This window comes from Eptatretus burgeri, chromosome 3 (genome assembly GCF_056783735.1).
Source record: "Eptatretus burgeri isolate ZD-2024b chromosome 3, Ebu_testis_v1, whole genome shotgun sequence".
NCBI classification, from domain to species: Eukaryota; Metazoa; Chordata; class Myxini; order Myxiniformes; family Myxinidae; genus Eptatretus; species Eptatretus burgeri.
In genome coordinates, this window is record NC_140963.1 from 73,290,820 (window position 1) to 73,307,277 (window position 16,458).

The window sequence follows — 16,458 nt, forward strand, 5'->3', positions numbered from 1 at the left end:
TGTCAGAATTGGGTCAGTGGGAAGTTGTTTTTGCAACACCCATGACGTCAGATTTCAATGTTGTGACAACGTTGAAATCTGACGTTGTTGCAGCATCGTGTTCTGGTTGTACCTGACGTCAGAATTGGGTCAGTGGGAAGTTGTATTTGCAACACCCATGACGTCAGATTTCAACGTTGTCACAACATTGAAGCATGAGGTTATTTTTCAACTTTATCACAACGTTCATAAAATGGAGTTTTTGTTTTTACCCTTTTCTTTGCACGCCAAAGAAACGAACATTGCAGTGCATGACACCCTTCAGCTTCCAGCTTGATGGAGCCCTCGACCCATAGGTCTGGGGCCAGCAGAGCACCACTGTTCCACCGGTGCCATTATCAAAACATTGAAGTTGTATTGCAACATCATTATATGTTGCACAGTAACACACAATGACCACAACTTGAAAACAACTGTAATTCATAATCATTTATTATCACGTATCACGCAGAGCATGATTGTGGAAAAATATACAAGCAGTATTAACAATAATAATATCTTTATTCGTACCAAAAAAGCACACTCAAATACAAACATACAAGAAATAAAAGTAGATACCATTGCAATTGAGAAACATATACTAAAAATGGAGAATAAAAAGAAATACCACATGGGTAAAAGTCGTAAATACCTTTTTGACAAATGCACTTTGTGCAAAGCACAGTTAACAATTCAAATTCAGAAAGTTCTGCTCCATAGAGAAACTGTGGAGCTTCTCTCTCAAATATAATTGACTGCACAAAGGCACCTTTAAGTACAACATCATCATCATCATCATCATCATCATCATCATCATCATCATCATCATGCAGTGTTAGTAAAACTTAAGCCTGGTGTTGGCTTAGTGGTTAGGGTGGTGGCTTGGGATCCTAGGGTCCTGAGTTCAAGCCCTGTTGGCTGCTGAATTAAAATACACCAGGAGGTTGACTCAGCCTGTCATCCTTCTGAGGTCGGCAAAATGAGTACCAGTGTACTGGTAAGGGCAAAATGAGTACCAGTGTACTGGTATGTCATCAGCGGCATAGCCACGACCCAACCAATGATGCAACCAGCAGCCATAGGCTGCACGAGAGAGAGAGGTGGAGAGAGAGAGAGAGAGAGAGAGAGAGAGAGAGAGAGAGAGAGAGAGAGAGAGAGAGAGAGAGAGAGAGAGAGAGAGAGAGAGAGAGAGAGAGAGAGATATATATATATAGTAAAACTGATGATAATTCTATGCTTGCATACATTATGGGCATTAGGATCATAAAATTATTAATCATTAGGATCAACCGCAGGTTGGTCGGTGGTCTTTCTGTCTTCTACCGACTCCTCTCCAGCCTTGCCCCCCCTGCTCTCTCTGCGATTTGTCCCCACCACATTTCCACAGGGCGCTCAAGGTCCGCCAACAACCCCCTTCTGGTAAAACTACCAAAATCACGAATCACTGCTCATCTTCACTCTTTCATTCCTCTTTTTTCCCGCCTTTGGAATAAACTTCCTCACTCTATTCTTTCACATTCTTCCCTCCAGGCTTTCAAAACAGCTGTTCACCACCACCTCTTATCTTCCCCCATCCAAATCCTCGATCTTTTCTACCCCCGATAATCCACCCAAGCCCACTTCCTTCATTTCTCCTGCTTTCCTTCCTGAAAGTCCCTGAAATGTCCATCTTCTCTTCGCCATGTTCCCCGTCCCATCCCCATCCCTCTCCCTTCCACAGTTCACCTAATTTGTCTGTTCCCCACTGTTTTGTCCCTTCCACTCCCGCCCCTCTTGTCTCATGCCTCCTTGCTGTGAGTTGTGCGTTTGCTCTCATACGAGCCTCGACCAAGGTATACAAAAAAAAAAAAAAAAAAAAAAAAGGTATTGACAGATAACTTGCATTTATATAAAATGTAATTAAAATTTTTGGCTACTGATGGCATACTACCCATTGTTACAAGATTCATAATTAAGCAACCTCAGGTAAGAATTATGAGAAGACGAAGAACCACATATAAATTTTGCTATACGACATAATAGTTGACATTCAATAGGTAGAAATTCAGCAATGACTGGTAAAAGAGTACAATATGGGTACTGATCATATAAATTCAAAAGGATCATAAAAACGTTTACTTCCTACTTGGGAAGTCAAACACCTTTCTGATAGAATTTCTCCATGATATATACAATTTAGAAATATTTTTACTTATGTCCCACAGCGGGCATCAATAGAATGAGGTGCAAAAAGACTTAAACAGATGATACTTGACATTATATGAACAGACAATAAAATTATATAAAACTGAATTACAATCAAGCAAATCAATGAGACCAAATCTATATCTATGTGTGTGTATTCATACAAAGAAAAAATATAAATCTAACATCATTAAGTATGAAAACAATTTTGAATGCATCTCACATAAATAATTCCAAAGCACAAAAAAATTAATTTGTTGGGTGTTTTCAATCTTAATTTCACAATAAAATAAAATAATTTCATGATGCATAAAAGTCCATGTAAATATTTTCACAATGTAAACTTAGGCTGGGTTTCCAAATACAACATTACAATTAACTATGCTGCAAATTCTTAATAATCAAGGACGTGGACGGCTGGCATAGCGTGTTGCTGTTACTCGTTATTATTACACTAGTACGTGCCCGTACGTGCGTGGCCGTACGTGCAAAAAATAAAAATAACAACTTTCAAACAACCACACAGGCCGTTCCTTCGCTCTCGTAAACGATGACTGGATTGGGGCATTGTGTTTATCTATAAATGCGCATAAGAAACCTAGAAATTATGAGAATACAGTAAGTCATCACTATCCGGAAGTCCGTACGTTGTAACCCGTAATGGGGAACGCGGCTGAGGATCTCTTCCCCTTCAGCCACGCCTACGTAGTTGGTTTGGTAAATAAATGGCCATAACTTGGGAAGCACTTGTCCGATTAATATCAAACCTTGAAAAGGCACATCCTCAGGTCTCCAGCAATATACCTGGCAAGTTTCAATTAGATTGGACCAGTGGTTGTCGAGAAACAGCGGTCACAGACACACACACATTGCTGGAATTATATATAGACTAGTGCATGCTCGTACGTGCGTGGCCGTACGTGGAAAAAAATTACTTTCAAACCGCGTGCCAGAAACAACAACCACACAGGTCGTTCCTTCGCTCTCGCGTGCCTGTACGTGCAAAAAAAAAACAACAAACATTTAATTGTGAGGTCAATCATGATGTTATAGCACAGTGTCCTGTCATTGGTTGGTAAATAAATGGCCATAACTTGGGAACCACTTGTCCGATTAATATTAAACCTTGAAAAGGTACATCTACAGAGCCCCAGCAATATACCTGGCAAGTTTTAATGAGATCGGACCAGTGGTTGTCGAGAAACAGGGGTCACACACACACACACACACACACACACACACACACACACACACACACACACACACACACACACACACACACACACTGCTGGAATTATAGATAGATGAGGGCTTGTTCCTGCCCGCACCTCCACGCCGATCAGGGCCATATCAGCGACAGCTAAACGTGATAACCGAATGATGAAATCGGGTGCGAGAGGATTCGATCGTCAGATGCAAGTTCGAGTCCAACGCTCGAACCACTCGAGTGCCCCGAAGGGCCCAGGAGAGTTTCCATTGAATGTAACGATATAGATTCCAGCACAACAGTAACAGTAACACATCATGGATTCTGTGATCTTAAAAACGTCCAAAAACAAAAGCTAAGACACATAAAATCGATTTATAACATTATACTTACCAAAAAGATCACAGCGGAAGATAATTTTAACTAAAAAAGCTAAAGTCTTCTGCAGATTAAAGCGGATTGTCTCTGCCACACTCAGAAACAGCTGAAAGTTCACAAGTTTAAAGGCCCGGTCACACCTTGACGTTTTAGCCAGCGATTGCAACGTATTAAAATGTATCTAAAACGCTGGCTTACGTTGAACTTTTGATGTTTTTTTTTAAAGATTCGGACGTATTCATAGCGACTTGGTCTTATGTATAACGCATTGGTAACGGACACAGAACGTTTCGTTGTGTTATAGATAACTTATACCAACGAATGCTGAACCTGTTGTCGGCCTACACAACCGATGCCCAACGATAGTCTAACTTAGGCATAGCGCGTTGCACGCATCGCCGACGATGTCGTGACGTAGCCTATTAAAAGGCTGACACACAACGATTCGAATCATAACTGCCGTAGAAATGGAAGTGTCAACATCGTGGTCACACCTTGGCGATCTTGCCAGCGTATGCCGACCTAAGAAAAATGTGTCTAAAACGTTGGGGCACGTCAAATACGGTATGAGTAAGTTTGGTATACGTGAGTACAACGCTAAAGTACGCTATCATACGTCGTGGTAAGTAGAGTACGTCAAGAAATTTTAAACATGTTCAAAATTTTACGACGTACTCGGCGTATGACACACGTTCCGCATGCGATGGGGATAAGTTTTACACACGATATGTGGACGCTTACACACGTCCACAAAGGCTACTTATAAGCTACTCATAAGTCGAAACACGTCGCGGTAATGTCTTTTTTATGCGAAACTTATTTCTAACTTATATTTGACGTGCTTTGAACCAATTCTTTACGTAGTCGCAACACACATCAACGTATGTAGACGTATTCCAATGACGTCTTCCGGTCGACAAAAAAAAAAAAAAAAAAATTAACGTGTTTCTAGCTTACAACTGCCATATAAAGACGTGTTCCCAGCGGTTTTGGGAATTGGTATATAAAAATGCTGCTCATAAAAGGGGAACCCAACAGTGTTTTCGAGTCCTTTTTGAGTCGATGTCCATGTCAGCAGTAACAGTATCAGTATCAGTATTCGTAGTAGTTTGTCCATGTTGGCAGTAGTAGGTGAGTGTGAGGGGGAGGGTGTGGGTTATGATGGATCGTCCTTGCGTTTAACGATTTAACGATTTAAATGATAAACTCAACGATTTAAATGGCTGCATCTCCACTATTGAAAGTAGGCGCTTGCGCTCAACAATTGGATTTTTTTTACACTCAACGACTTTTAAACGGTACCACTCAACTATTTTCATTGTTTACAATGAACGATTTAAATTGCTGTCACTCGCCTTTGTTTTTTGACGCTGGGGTTTGGAAATTTGAAGCGTTTCTTCTGAACGTGTTAAAACGCTCAAACTCGACTATTTTAAATAGACGCTGCCGATGGACAATTGGAATCATAGCCAAGCTAGACATCGAAGTGTGAACATCCTCATCATGCCCAAGAAAAGTTTGAAGAATGCTGCAAATAAGTGTCCTGGCCGTGGCCTTGGACGCTGACGCAAGGACGATCCATTATACCGACGTCTTTCAGCCGATGAGTAACTTAAAAGTAACGTCTGTCGATGTGTGGCAACGATCGCGTAACGTGCCAACAACGCGTTAATCATAGGTTAGAAATAAGTTTCGGGTACGCTAAACATTACCTCGGCGTGTCTCAACTTATGATTAACTTACAAGTAGCATGTGTTGACGTCTGTCAACGATCGCAGACCGTGCATACAACTTGTGGCCAGCGTAGCGGAACGTGTGAGTCATACGCCGGCATACGTCGTGAAATTTCAAGCATGAAAAAATTTGAGGACAACCGAAAAGTACAACGTTTAAAGCCAGCGTACAACGACGTATGGCAGTGTTTTTCAGCGTGCTCTCAATGTTATCAAAACTTACCCATAACGTATTCAACGTGTGCCAGCGTTTTAGAAAAAAAATTCAAAAATCGGCATACGTTGGCTAAAACGTCAAGGTGTGACCGGGCCTTAACCAAACTTTGTAAATGGCGGCTCGTGATGCGGAAATAGGAATTAGCCAATCAGATCTCTCCTCCAGTGAAAGACAGACACAATCACACGTCCCGAGGTGGAAAAGCGGTCACCATGGCAACACATGAGGCAGAAAAAACAGTTTTAGATAATCGCGGTGCGCGTGGCAGCTGTACCGCATCGTGATCTGGTTGTACAACCAAGTGGCTTATTCCCAACGTCGTGAATCTTTCATACTGACGTCGTGTGTCTGCTGGGAAGGACCTAGAATCATCTGATTGTTGTTGCTTTTCCATGGTCTCCCACTCAAGTTGATTTTTATTGATTTATTTATTATTTCCCGTTTTGACTCTGACTGTCAATAGGAGGGGTTTTCAAATTGTTTTCTCCTCCTCATCCTCCTCACATTTATGTCATTGCTGTGATTGGTTGTCAAATTGGTTGTCAGACCGTCCATGAGATCAGTAACCAATCACAGTTTCAAATTGTTTTCTCCTCCTCATCCTCCTCACATTTACGTCATTGCTGTGATTGGTCATCAGACCGTCCACGAGATCAGTAACCAATCACAGCTCGAGTGTTTCAGAGCTCCTGTCAATCATAGAGTTAGGCCACGCACAGGCACGTAGTCAGTCCGTCTTCACCATTTAAACAGTCACGCACAAAGGACATGTCTTCGTTTGGACATGTCTTCGTTAAGAAATGGATAGATTTGTGCTTCTGTCATCTTTAACTGTAATGTCACCTTACATTTGTGTAGTCAAGTTGACAGCAATTTGTATCTACATATATTTTTATCGAAGAAATCGGCCTCATGACATACAAGGGGTGAGGGTCACGCACAGTCGCCATCTTGTTATGTTTGGTAATCGGCAATGTAAGTATTATCAACATCATTTAGGAATCGCCCTTTATCTGACCTCGCGATCATTCATGGTATTCAGCTTGTTTTCTTTCATTTTGAAACTTGAAGCTGCTGTTTGAGATTTTTGCATTTTAATGTACCTTTTTTTGCTCTGTCCTTTTATTATAATCTGACTGGCAGACATTGCTGTGGAGAAGCTAAGCTGCCATGTTTTGTGCATGTGTGTTGCGTGCAGATGTCCGTGGTTGGTGGTTCAGCAAGATCGATGACTATTTCTGTGCTACCGATTATGTTGATATCTGCAAGGGATTTGAAGAGACTCTGGATGAAGTTGGGCATGCTGTAAAGGAGCAGGGACCCTTTGATGGTATGCTTTCATGTTGGCCAGAATGAGTGTCCTGCTCGAGCGATCCCGTGAAAGATATTTAGCATCATTTTCGTGGTTCTTTTCCTCATTTATTTTAACGGATTTAATTTTTACGAAGAATGAAGAAACCGTAAGCGATTATATAATCTGATAATACACTGCAGTTGCATGCAGTTAAAAATATCTGCTTGGTATGCTGGCATCTTCAAACTTAGAAATCTTTATTAATGGCTGCATAGACACTCCAGCATGGTCAAGCATACTTTGGCTCTTGTAAAACTGTATGGTGCTTGGTATCCTGTTTCACTTTTCTACCTGTTACCCTTCATGTTGTGCTGTGTCAAACCATGTACACGACATGGCCAAAAGTATGCGGACACCCCTTCTAATTCATGGATTCGGCTATTTCAGCCACACCCATTGCTGGCAGGTGTATAAAATCAAGCACACAGACATACAATCTCCATAGACAAACATTGGTAGTAGAATGGGCCATATTGAAGAGCTCAGTGACTTTCAACATGACACCGTCATCGGATGCCACCTTTCCAACATATCAGTTCGTTAAATTCCTGCCCTGCTCGAGCTGCCCCAGTCAACTGTAAGTACTGTTATTGTGAAGTGGAAATGTCTCGGAGCAACAACAGCTCAGCCACGAAGTAGTAAGCCACACAAGCTCACAGAACGGGACCGCCGAGTGCTGAAGCACGTAGCACAGAAAAATCATCTGTCGTCGGTTGCAGCACTCATTACCGAGTTCCAAACTGACTTTGGAAGCACCGTCAGCGCAAGCACTTTTCGTCGAGAGCTTCATGAAATGGGTTTCCTTGGCTGAGCAGCCGCACACAAACCTAAGATCACCATGTGCAATGCCAAGCATCGGCTGGAGTGGTGTAAAGCTCACCGCCATTGGACTCTGGAGCAGTGGAAACGCGTTCTCTGGAGTGATGAATCACACTTCACCATCTGGCAGTCTGACAGACGAATCTGGGTTTGGCAGATGCCAGGAGAACGCTACCTGCCCGAATGCATAGTGCCAACTGTAAAGTTTGGTGGAGGAGGAATCATGGTCTGGGGTTGTTTTTCATGGTTCGGGCTTGGCCCCTTAGTTCCAGTGAAGGGAAATCTTAACGCGACAGCATACAATGACATTGTAGACGATTTTGTGCTTCCAACTTTGTGGCAACAGTTTGGGGAAGGCCCTTTTCCTGTTTCAACATGACAATGCCCCCGTGCACAAAGCAAGGTCCATACAGAAATGGTTTGTCGACATCGGTGTGGAAGAACTTGACTAGCCTGCACAGAGCCCTGATGTCAACCCCATCGAACACCTTTGGGATGAATTGGAACGTCGACTGCGAGCCAGACCTAATCGCCCAACATCAGTGCCCGACCTCCCTTATGCTCTTGTGGCTAAATAGAAGCAAATCCCCGCAGCAATATTCCAACATCTAGTGGAAAGCCTTCCCAAAAGAGTGGAGGCTGTTATAGCAGTAAATGGGGGACAAACTCCATATTAATGCCCATGATTTTGGAATGAGATGTTGGATGAGCAGGTGTCCACATAATTTTGGCCATGTCGTGTATGTAGATACTGCCCCGTAGGCTCTGGATTTTAAGCCAATTTTGTCTTGTTAACCACACTTAAAGGAAATGGAAACAGCAAGTGTTTTTGGAAGACAATATATTTTGGTCTTCGGGGCCAAGTTTCATGTGTCAGCCTTGAAAAGCTTTTCATAGTTTAGCAAGACCATGTAGTTTGGACATTGGTCTTCAGATCCTTGCCTTGTCTTCAGGTTAACATGCGCGTGGTTAGTTTTTATATCATGTTTGGATTTTTTGTTTTGTTTTTAATGATGAAAAAAGCATTTCTCATTCAAGAAACATGTGTCCAAAACTGAAGGTTAAAAGTCTGAGCTTGCGCACTTCCCCTTTGGGGAAGATGAAACATCAATCCTGAAAGGGTAATGTTTTCTAATTAATGGAGAGATCTCGACTGCCTTTCTTTCCATTGATGGAAGTTACCCAGTATAATATATTTATGTATTTGGCAGATAATTGCATTGTGTTTAGCATTACAATGTGAGGATGTAATTTGTGGTTCATAGAGTGGCACAGTGCTCAAACAGGATCATCACGTTGGTGCTTGAAGCCATGGAAGTTCTGGATGAATGCAGGACCAAAGTGCTCATGAATATGAATTTTAAAAAGATTGCTGCTGGGCATCTGCATAAGACTGGGAGTGCACAACACCTTCTAAAACATAAGTGCAGTAAAATTCACCTGATCCATTTGCTCTCATATATTATCTCGGGGTAGGCAACTACATCATCTAATATCTTGTAACACAAATATTACTGAACCAAGAACGGCAAATGACATCTCCGACATCCTTGATGGGAAGTGAAACTGGCATTTAGTTGATCATTTTGCTGCCAAGCAGCAAAGTGTCAGCCTGGAAATGGGAATGACTCTCACCTGCTTCCTTCCCATGAGCACAACATGTAATCCTGCAGAGCTGCATCCCTGCACTCAATAATAGAAGCTGCTGTGTTTTCTGTAATGGATCTTTTGCTCTTAAAACTCTCTGCCTATGACATCCATGACCGCCTACCTCCACACAAGGTTTACTGAACTCCTCTACTCTTGTACCCAATGTGTGGCTCTCAACGGAATCCTCTCATCTCCTCTCCTTGTTAGGACTGGAGTGCCCCAAGGCAATTTTGGGTCCAGTCCTATTCATAATCCATTCCTAATCATCAACAATCTTTCTGACCTTCTTGAAAATCCTTTTTATCTCTTTGTTGATTTGTCCACCTTCTGCTGTAACATGGTCAAACACCTGGAATATGTCTTTCAATCCTGACAAATCTCACATGATCACTATCTCTCTCCAAATGGACCTTGTGGCAACCCCCACCCATATACTTTCTTAACAATCCTCTTGAAGAAGTCCAGTCATTCACACTATTGGGTCTCACTATCAGCCATGATCTTTCTTGGGCAAATCACATATCATAGTTGACCTTCAAAGCCAGTTTGACTGTGCATCCATCCTCATGCAAAAATTTTCCTTGGCACACCTGAACTTTATAAACCTATTAGGCCTTTATCCAGAGCTTGATAGAGTACTGCTCTCCCCTCTGTGATGGCACCCCTGCCTCACACCTTGCTCAACATGATGCCATGGAAACCAAGGCCTTCAAAATCATTGAAATCTCCTGCATTGAAGCTGGGTTGATGGGGTTATCATTTTCCCATCACAGACATATCGGTGGTCTCTGCCTTGTATCATCTTCTTTCTGATCTTGCACCCTCTACCCTTTCTGTGCTGTATGTCTTCCACCCCCCCCCCCCAACTCCACCCCCAACTCCCTCACAAGTCTTGGTTTCTGCAGGGTGCATGTGGTCTGCCAGTAACCCCTTTCTGGTGAAACTCCCAAAATCTTGAATCACTGCTCACTTCCACCCATTAGTTCCTCTTTTTTTTCCACACCTGTAGAACTAACCTCAGTCTCTTCAATCAAATTTTTTCCTCCAGGGCTTCGATACAGCTGTTCACCACTATCTCAGGTCATCAAATATTCACAACTATGATTCTGTCTCTCTGCATTCACCCCACCCAAGCCCATCTCTTTTTGGGTTTCCAGTTTTTCCTTCCACTTCTGTGATTGAGTGCTTGTAGCTTCCTCCATCCCATTCACTCCCCGTGTCTTCCCCTAAGCTCCCAGTCCTCCTCACATCCCTTATTTCTCCAAGTCTACCTCTGTTCCTTAATCCTGCTGTTGGTGTGTCCCCACCCCTCCTCTCTCTCTCTTTTTTCTTTTTTTCGTTCTGCTATGTCCTGATCCGTTTATGTTCACGTGCCTCCATGATCCTCAACATTTTATCCCCCAAAAAGTCGAGAATTTTAATGCCTTTTATCTTTTCTTTTCTATAGTAAGATGAAGGCTCAGGGAATAAATTTTACAAAAGTCAGATGATGAATTTACTGACAGATGAGTTTCTTTTTTTGTATACCTTGTCGAGATTCGTATGAGAGCTAACACACAACACACAGCAAGGGGGGGGGGGGCATGAGACAAGAAGGGCGGGAGTGGAAAGGACAAAACAATGGGGAACAGAGACATTAGATCTGTGGAAGGGAGAGGGATGGGGCAGGGAACATGGGGAATACAAGATGGACACTACAGGGACTTTCAGGAAGGAAAGCAGGGAATTTTAAGGAGGTGGGTTTGGGGTGGATTTGGATGGGGGAAGATCAGAGATTGTGGTGAACAGCTGTTTTGAAGACCTGGAGGGAGGAATGGGATTGAAAAGAGTGAGGGAGTTTATTCCAAAGGCGGGGAGAAAAGATGAATGAAAGAGTGAAGGTGAGCAGTGATTCGTGATTTTGGTAGTTTTACCAGAAGGGGGTTGTTGGCGGACCTTGAGCGCCCTGCGGAAATGTGGTGGGGACAAATCAGAGAGAGAGAGCAGGGGGGGGGGGGCGAGGCTGGAGAGGAGACGCTCGAAGACAGAAAGGCCACTGACCAGCCTGCGGTGAGAGAGTGAGAGGCCCAAAGACTCGCCTCATCGCGGGAGATACCAATGATCTGAAATGCCTTGGTTTCCACAGCGTGAAGCCGAGAAAGGTGGGAGGCAGGAGAACCAGCCCAGAGGGGAGAGCAGTACTCCATCAGGCTGTAGACGAAAGCTTTGTGAGTGGTCAGGAGCTCAGGTGGGCCGAGGAAGGACTTTGCACGACGGAGGATTTCCATTTGGCGACTGGCTTTGGAGGCCAGGTATGAAATGTGGCTTTTCCAGGAAAGGTCATGGCAGATAGTGAGACCCAGAAGCTTGAAAGAAAGGACTTCTTCCAGAGGATTGTTGAGAAAGTAGATGGAGGGGGGGGGGTTCTAAACGGTCCTTTTGGAGAGACATAGTGAGAGTGTGAGATTTGTCCGGATTGAAAGACATGTTCCACGTGTTTGACCAGTTTGTGATTTTACCCAGATCTGCAGTGAGCGAAGAAGCTGCTGCTTGCCGGTCTGAGGGATGACAGATGGTACGGCGGAGGGTGGAGTCATCAGCAAAGAGATGAAGAGGATTTTCCAGAGAGTCTGAGAGATCATTGATGAAAACCAGAAAAAGAACATGGCCCAAAACGCTACCTTGAGGAACTCCAGCTTGGACAGGAAGAGGGGATGAAAGAACTCCATTTAGGGCCACACGTTAACTGCGACAGGAGAGGAAGTCTGCGAGCCATGAGTGGAGATGGCCTTGGATACCATAGGAAGAGAGTTTGGTGAGCAGGGCAGGGTGCCAGACCGTGTCAAAAACACGTGATATGTCTGGGGATACGGCTCTGATTTCATGTCTGGCATTGAGGACCTCCATCCATTGTTGGGAGAGCAGAAGCAGCATATTCAGGGAAGAGTGACCTGGTCTGAAACCATATTGATGATCGGAAATCAAGCCATTGGAGAAGAGGAGGGATTTAATGTCTGTTAATAGGAAGGCGGAGGAAGGAGTTAATATCAAATGTTGGTTTAAGATCAGTGAGTGCAGAAAATTTTTTGAACAAGTGTTGAGATCTTACCTCACTCTCTCTTTCTCCACCCCATCATTCTCGCTCCCTATCTGTGTCTCTCTCTCTCTCTCTCTCTCTCTCTCTCTCTCTCTCTCTCTCTCTCTCTCTCTCTCTCTCTCTCTCTCTCTCTCTCTCTCTCTCTCTCTCTCTCTCTCTCTCTCTCTCTCTATCTCTCTATCTCTCTATCTCTCTATCTCTCTATCTCTCTATCTCTCTATCTCTCTATCTCTCTATCTCTCTATCTCTCTATCTCTCTATCTCTCTATCTCTCTATCTCTCTATCTCTCTATCTCTCTCCCCCTCCTCCCACCCCCTCCCTCTTTTGGCCAAGAGTCAGTGATGAGTTTGGCCTGCAGGTATCATCATTTTGGGGAGATGCAACCAATTCTTATTTGTTGTCGTGCTCCCTGCAGATTAAGTAAGGAATTTGTTCAGTGTGCTGGCAATAACTCGCCTCTTCATCAAAAGACACCATGGAATATTCAACCTATATAAGCTGTTAGCATATGGATAATATTAGTGGACATCTGTCCGAAAGATGGTACACTATGTAATGCAACGCCCTGCCTGTGAAGCATCAATCAGTTGAAAGTTGGGTCAGAAATCAAACCCAGACAGGACAGCTCAAAGGTAAGGGTGCCGCTACCTGTGCACTATCCTGTTAGGAGGTTGGATGGTTCATTTGGGAGTATGCATCTCAAATTCTGTATTAATCTTTCTTACTGCAGTAAATCAATTTTCATTCTTTACCCCTCCATTACTTTTTATAAAAATCAGAATGATCGTAAAATATCAGGAAAACATACAAGTTACTGGCTCTTTTAGCAGGCCGAATGCTCTACCTACCTTATTGTGCATTGATTTTTGAAGTGAGTTGTCACATGTTCACAGGTGTTCTTGGTTTCAGCCAAGGTGCATCACTTGTTTCTCTGCTCTGTGGTCTCCAGCAGGAATGTGGTGAGGGCACTGCATTATCTGCCGGCTTACATCCTTGCTTTGGTATTTTCCACACCATGTTTTTATTTTTCTAGTCGTGTTCATACTTGTTTGCTTTCTTCAACTGCTTTCCTTATTTTACATCTTCTTTTGTCAGACCAGAGGTTTGCCTTCAAGTTTGCGATTTTGGTCGCCGGTTTCCGTAGTAGATCGTCACCACACAATGGATTGTACAGCAAGGGAATCACACTTCCCAGCATACACATCTTTGGAGATACTGACCGCGTCATTCCACGTGGTGAGCTTAATGTTCGAGCTAAGGGAGAAAGAAATGGAAAAGCACACATGATGTTTCACACCCAATCTTGGACCTTCCTGGGTAAGATATGGTTGCCTAGAAATTACTGGGAAATGCAACCTTCTTCTTTCAAATGGCAAGATTAAATGTTTCTCTTCGATATTTAACTTTAGATGGTTATCCAGTTACTGCCTTCAGACGTTACTGAATGGGGTGCTTTAATTCCTTCTGGTAATAAAGTGTTTGAGATGTGCTTAAAAGGTGGTGAATGGCCTGTAAGCCAGGAACGCAGTCGTCACAGTCTGGGTCATTTTGGATATCCCATTTAAGACAATGAGTACATTAACCACAATAACCCCCAACTCCCCTCCACTTGCACCTCAATCTCCTCTCCTGCATTTAAGAGGTTTGATATGAAACTAGTTCTAATTCTTATTTTCTAATATAGTCAGTGTTTTTTAGATGCTGGTTGTAAGTTAAACTACTATTTAACTTCATGCTAAGGTATTTCAGGGTTGAGTTTTGTTGAAGTATCAGGCCACAAAAGGTGACGTTAAGTATTTGCTTGGCCCTTCGTTTACGAAGATGGAAAGCACATACGGAGGTTTCAGATGGTTTGCATCAGCCACCAGTTGTTAAAGTTGTCTTCCATCATCTTGAGGTCCATGTTGAGGGATTATTCTATATTCAGGAAGTGTATAATTTGAGTGGTCAGGGCACTTCGGCAAAAGCTAATTTTTTTAAGCAGTGAAGCCACTTCAATGTTTGGTTATTTCCTTCCATACATCCGTCTGTCTGTCAAAAATGAAGAAGAACCTCTCCACCCCAATGTATTTAATCCTATAGGGTAATAAAGTGTAATTCTAATTGATTCTCAAGGGTAATGCTAAAGGGTTTTAAAAGATCATTCAAAAGGGCTCTAAAGGTAATTCTAATGCGTTCTAAAGGTAAAATGTAAATGGATCTAAAAGGTAATTTGAAAGGGTAATCGTACGGGGTTCTAAAGGGTTGTAAAGGGTAATTCATGGGGGTTCTAAAGGGTTATTCCAAAGGGTTTCATTCGTTTCTAGGCTTTGCCCATTTCATATTAAAAATGCCAAACTGAAATGCTTCCTTTTAGGCCATCAGCCAGACCCGGTAATTTTTGGCCACCGGTACCATCTGAAGGGAATAATGCTCATCATAATTTTTGGCAGGGTATACATCTCTACAGTCAGAAACTATGTGATAGCATTGCATTGGTGGTAGCCTTTTGTGTGTTATTAGCCGTTTCGTAACCCCATCCCAAAATATACTTTTCTGAAACCAGCGTAAGACAGAAGACATTCTATTCAAAACTGATGGTTCTCTCTTATTATAGGCTATATGTTCTTGAAAATTGTTAGGCACGTAGCTCATGTTATTTGCTTTTCAAAACAGTTGTTAAAACTAGCCTAGCATTTAGTGTTTGTAATTGCAGGCACTGGGCCATCTCAAAATTTTTGATGGCAGTGGAAAATGGCTGCCACAGCCATCAACGGCTAAATTTGAGATGGCCCAATATCCAAATCTGTTCATAATATGATGGGCTACTAGTGTGCCAAATTTGGTGCTTTCCTCACAAAATGCACAATTGTTATGCTATATTTAGCTAAGTTGCCCCACTAGTGGCAGAGCAACTCCCAGGTAACTCTGCTTCAGTGGTTGATGCAATGAACTTAGTCCAAAGAGTAAAAGGTGATCAAGTTACTTTTGGAGATGTCGTCACTACAGTTTTGTCTATGGCACTGAGGGAGGGAGCTGATAGTGACAGAATAGATGTTGTGTTTGACACATACAGGGAGAACTCTATCAAGAACAGTGAGAGCTCACTACGAGGTGGAGGCTGGCCATCAGCTGCAAAGCATCACAGGCACACTTACTGTGAGGCAGTGGAGGAGGTTCCTGAGCACAGTTAATAAAAAGACCAGTCTCATTACCTTCTTAGTCGGTGAATGCAAGAAACCAGAATACAGAGGAAAGCCACAGGGGAAGGTTTTACATGCAACTGTGAATGACAAATGTTACAGAATCACATCTCAGGACAGTGAGGAGGTGCCAGCTCTTCAGTGCCAACAGGAAGAAGCAGATGGGCACCTACTTCTCCCTGCTGCTCATGCAGCAAGAGAAGGCTATCAGGCTGTAGTGATCTGCTCAGAGGACACAGAGGACACAGATCTCTTCATAATGTCCTTGGCATTTCATGACAAGATTGGAGTCCCACTGTTGCAGAAATGTGGAACTAGAACCCGGACGAGGCTCATTGACATCATGAAGGTTGCTGCCACTGTTGGCATTGATGTCTGTCGGGCTCTCATTGGGATGCATGCATATACAGATGTGACACAGTCAGTGTGTTTGCAGGCAAAGGGAAGACAAGCGCCTTGAAACTCTTGACCAGCAACAGGGAAACCCAGAACACATTCCTAGAGTTGGGTCATATATGGGACCTCTCCCGAGAATTTATGGACAAACTAGAGGCCTTTACTTGCCTCCTCTTTGCACCAAAGGCATCATCCACTCAGGTAAATTATCTCAGATATGACATATTCTGTGCTAATAAAGGT

The 16,458-nt window shown here is 43.0% G+C and overlaps 1 protein-coding gene across 11 annotated transcripts in view; it reads left to right on the forward strand.

The window, feature by feature from the left end:
* OVCA2 (OVCA2 serine hydrolase domain containing) overlaps positions 1-16,458 on the forward strand; it is a 74,420-nt gene that overhangs the window by 32,495 nt on the left and 25,467 nt on the right. For 7 of the 11 annotated variants that reach the window (XR_015056251.1, XR_015056252.1, XR_015056249.1 and 4 more), the window contains 3 exons: positions 6,936-7,067; positions 13,531-13,638; positions 13,733-13,873. Coding sequence is in view for 7 of the 11 variants with exons in the window: in XM_085873980.1 (XP_085730106.1) it covers positions 6,936-7,067; positions 13,531-13,638; positions 13,733-13,873 (381 nt within the window). In the remaining 4 variants the exon portion in view is untranslated. The remainder of the gene's footprint in view (positions 1-6,935; positions 7,068-13,530; positions 13,639-13,732; positions 13,874-16,458) is intronic. The other 4 variants (XR_015056250.1, XM_085873982.1, XM_085873985.1 and 1 more) reach the window with 1 other exon arrangement.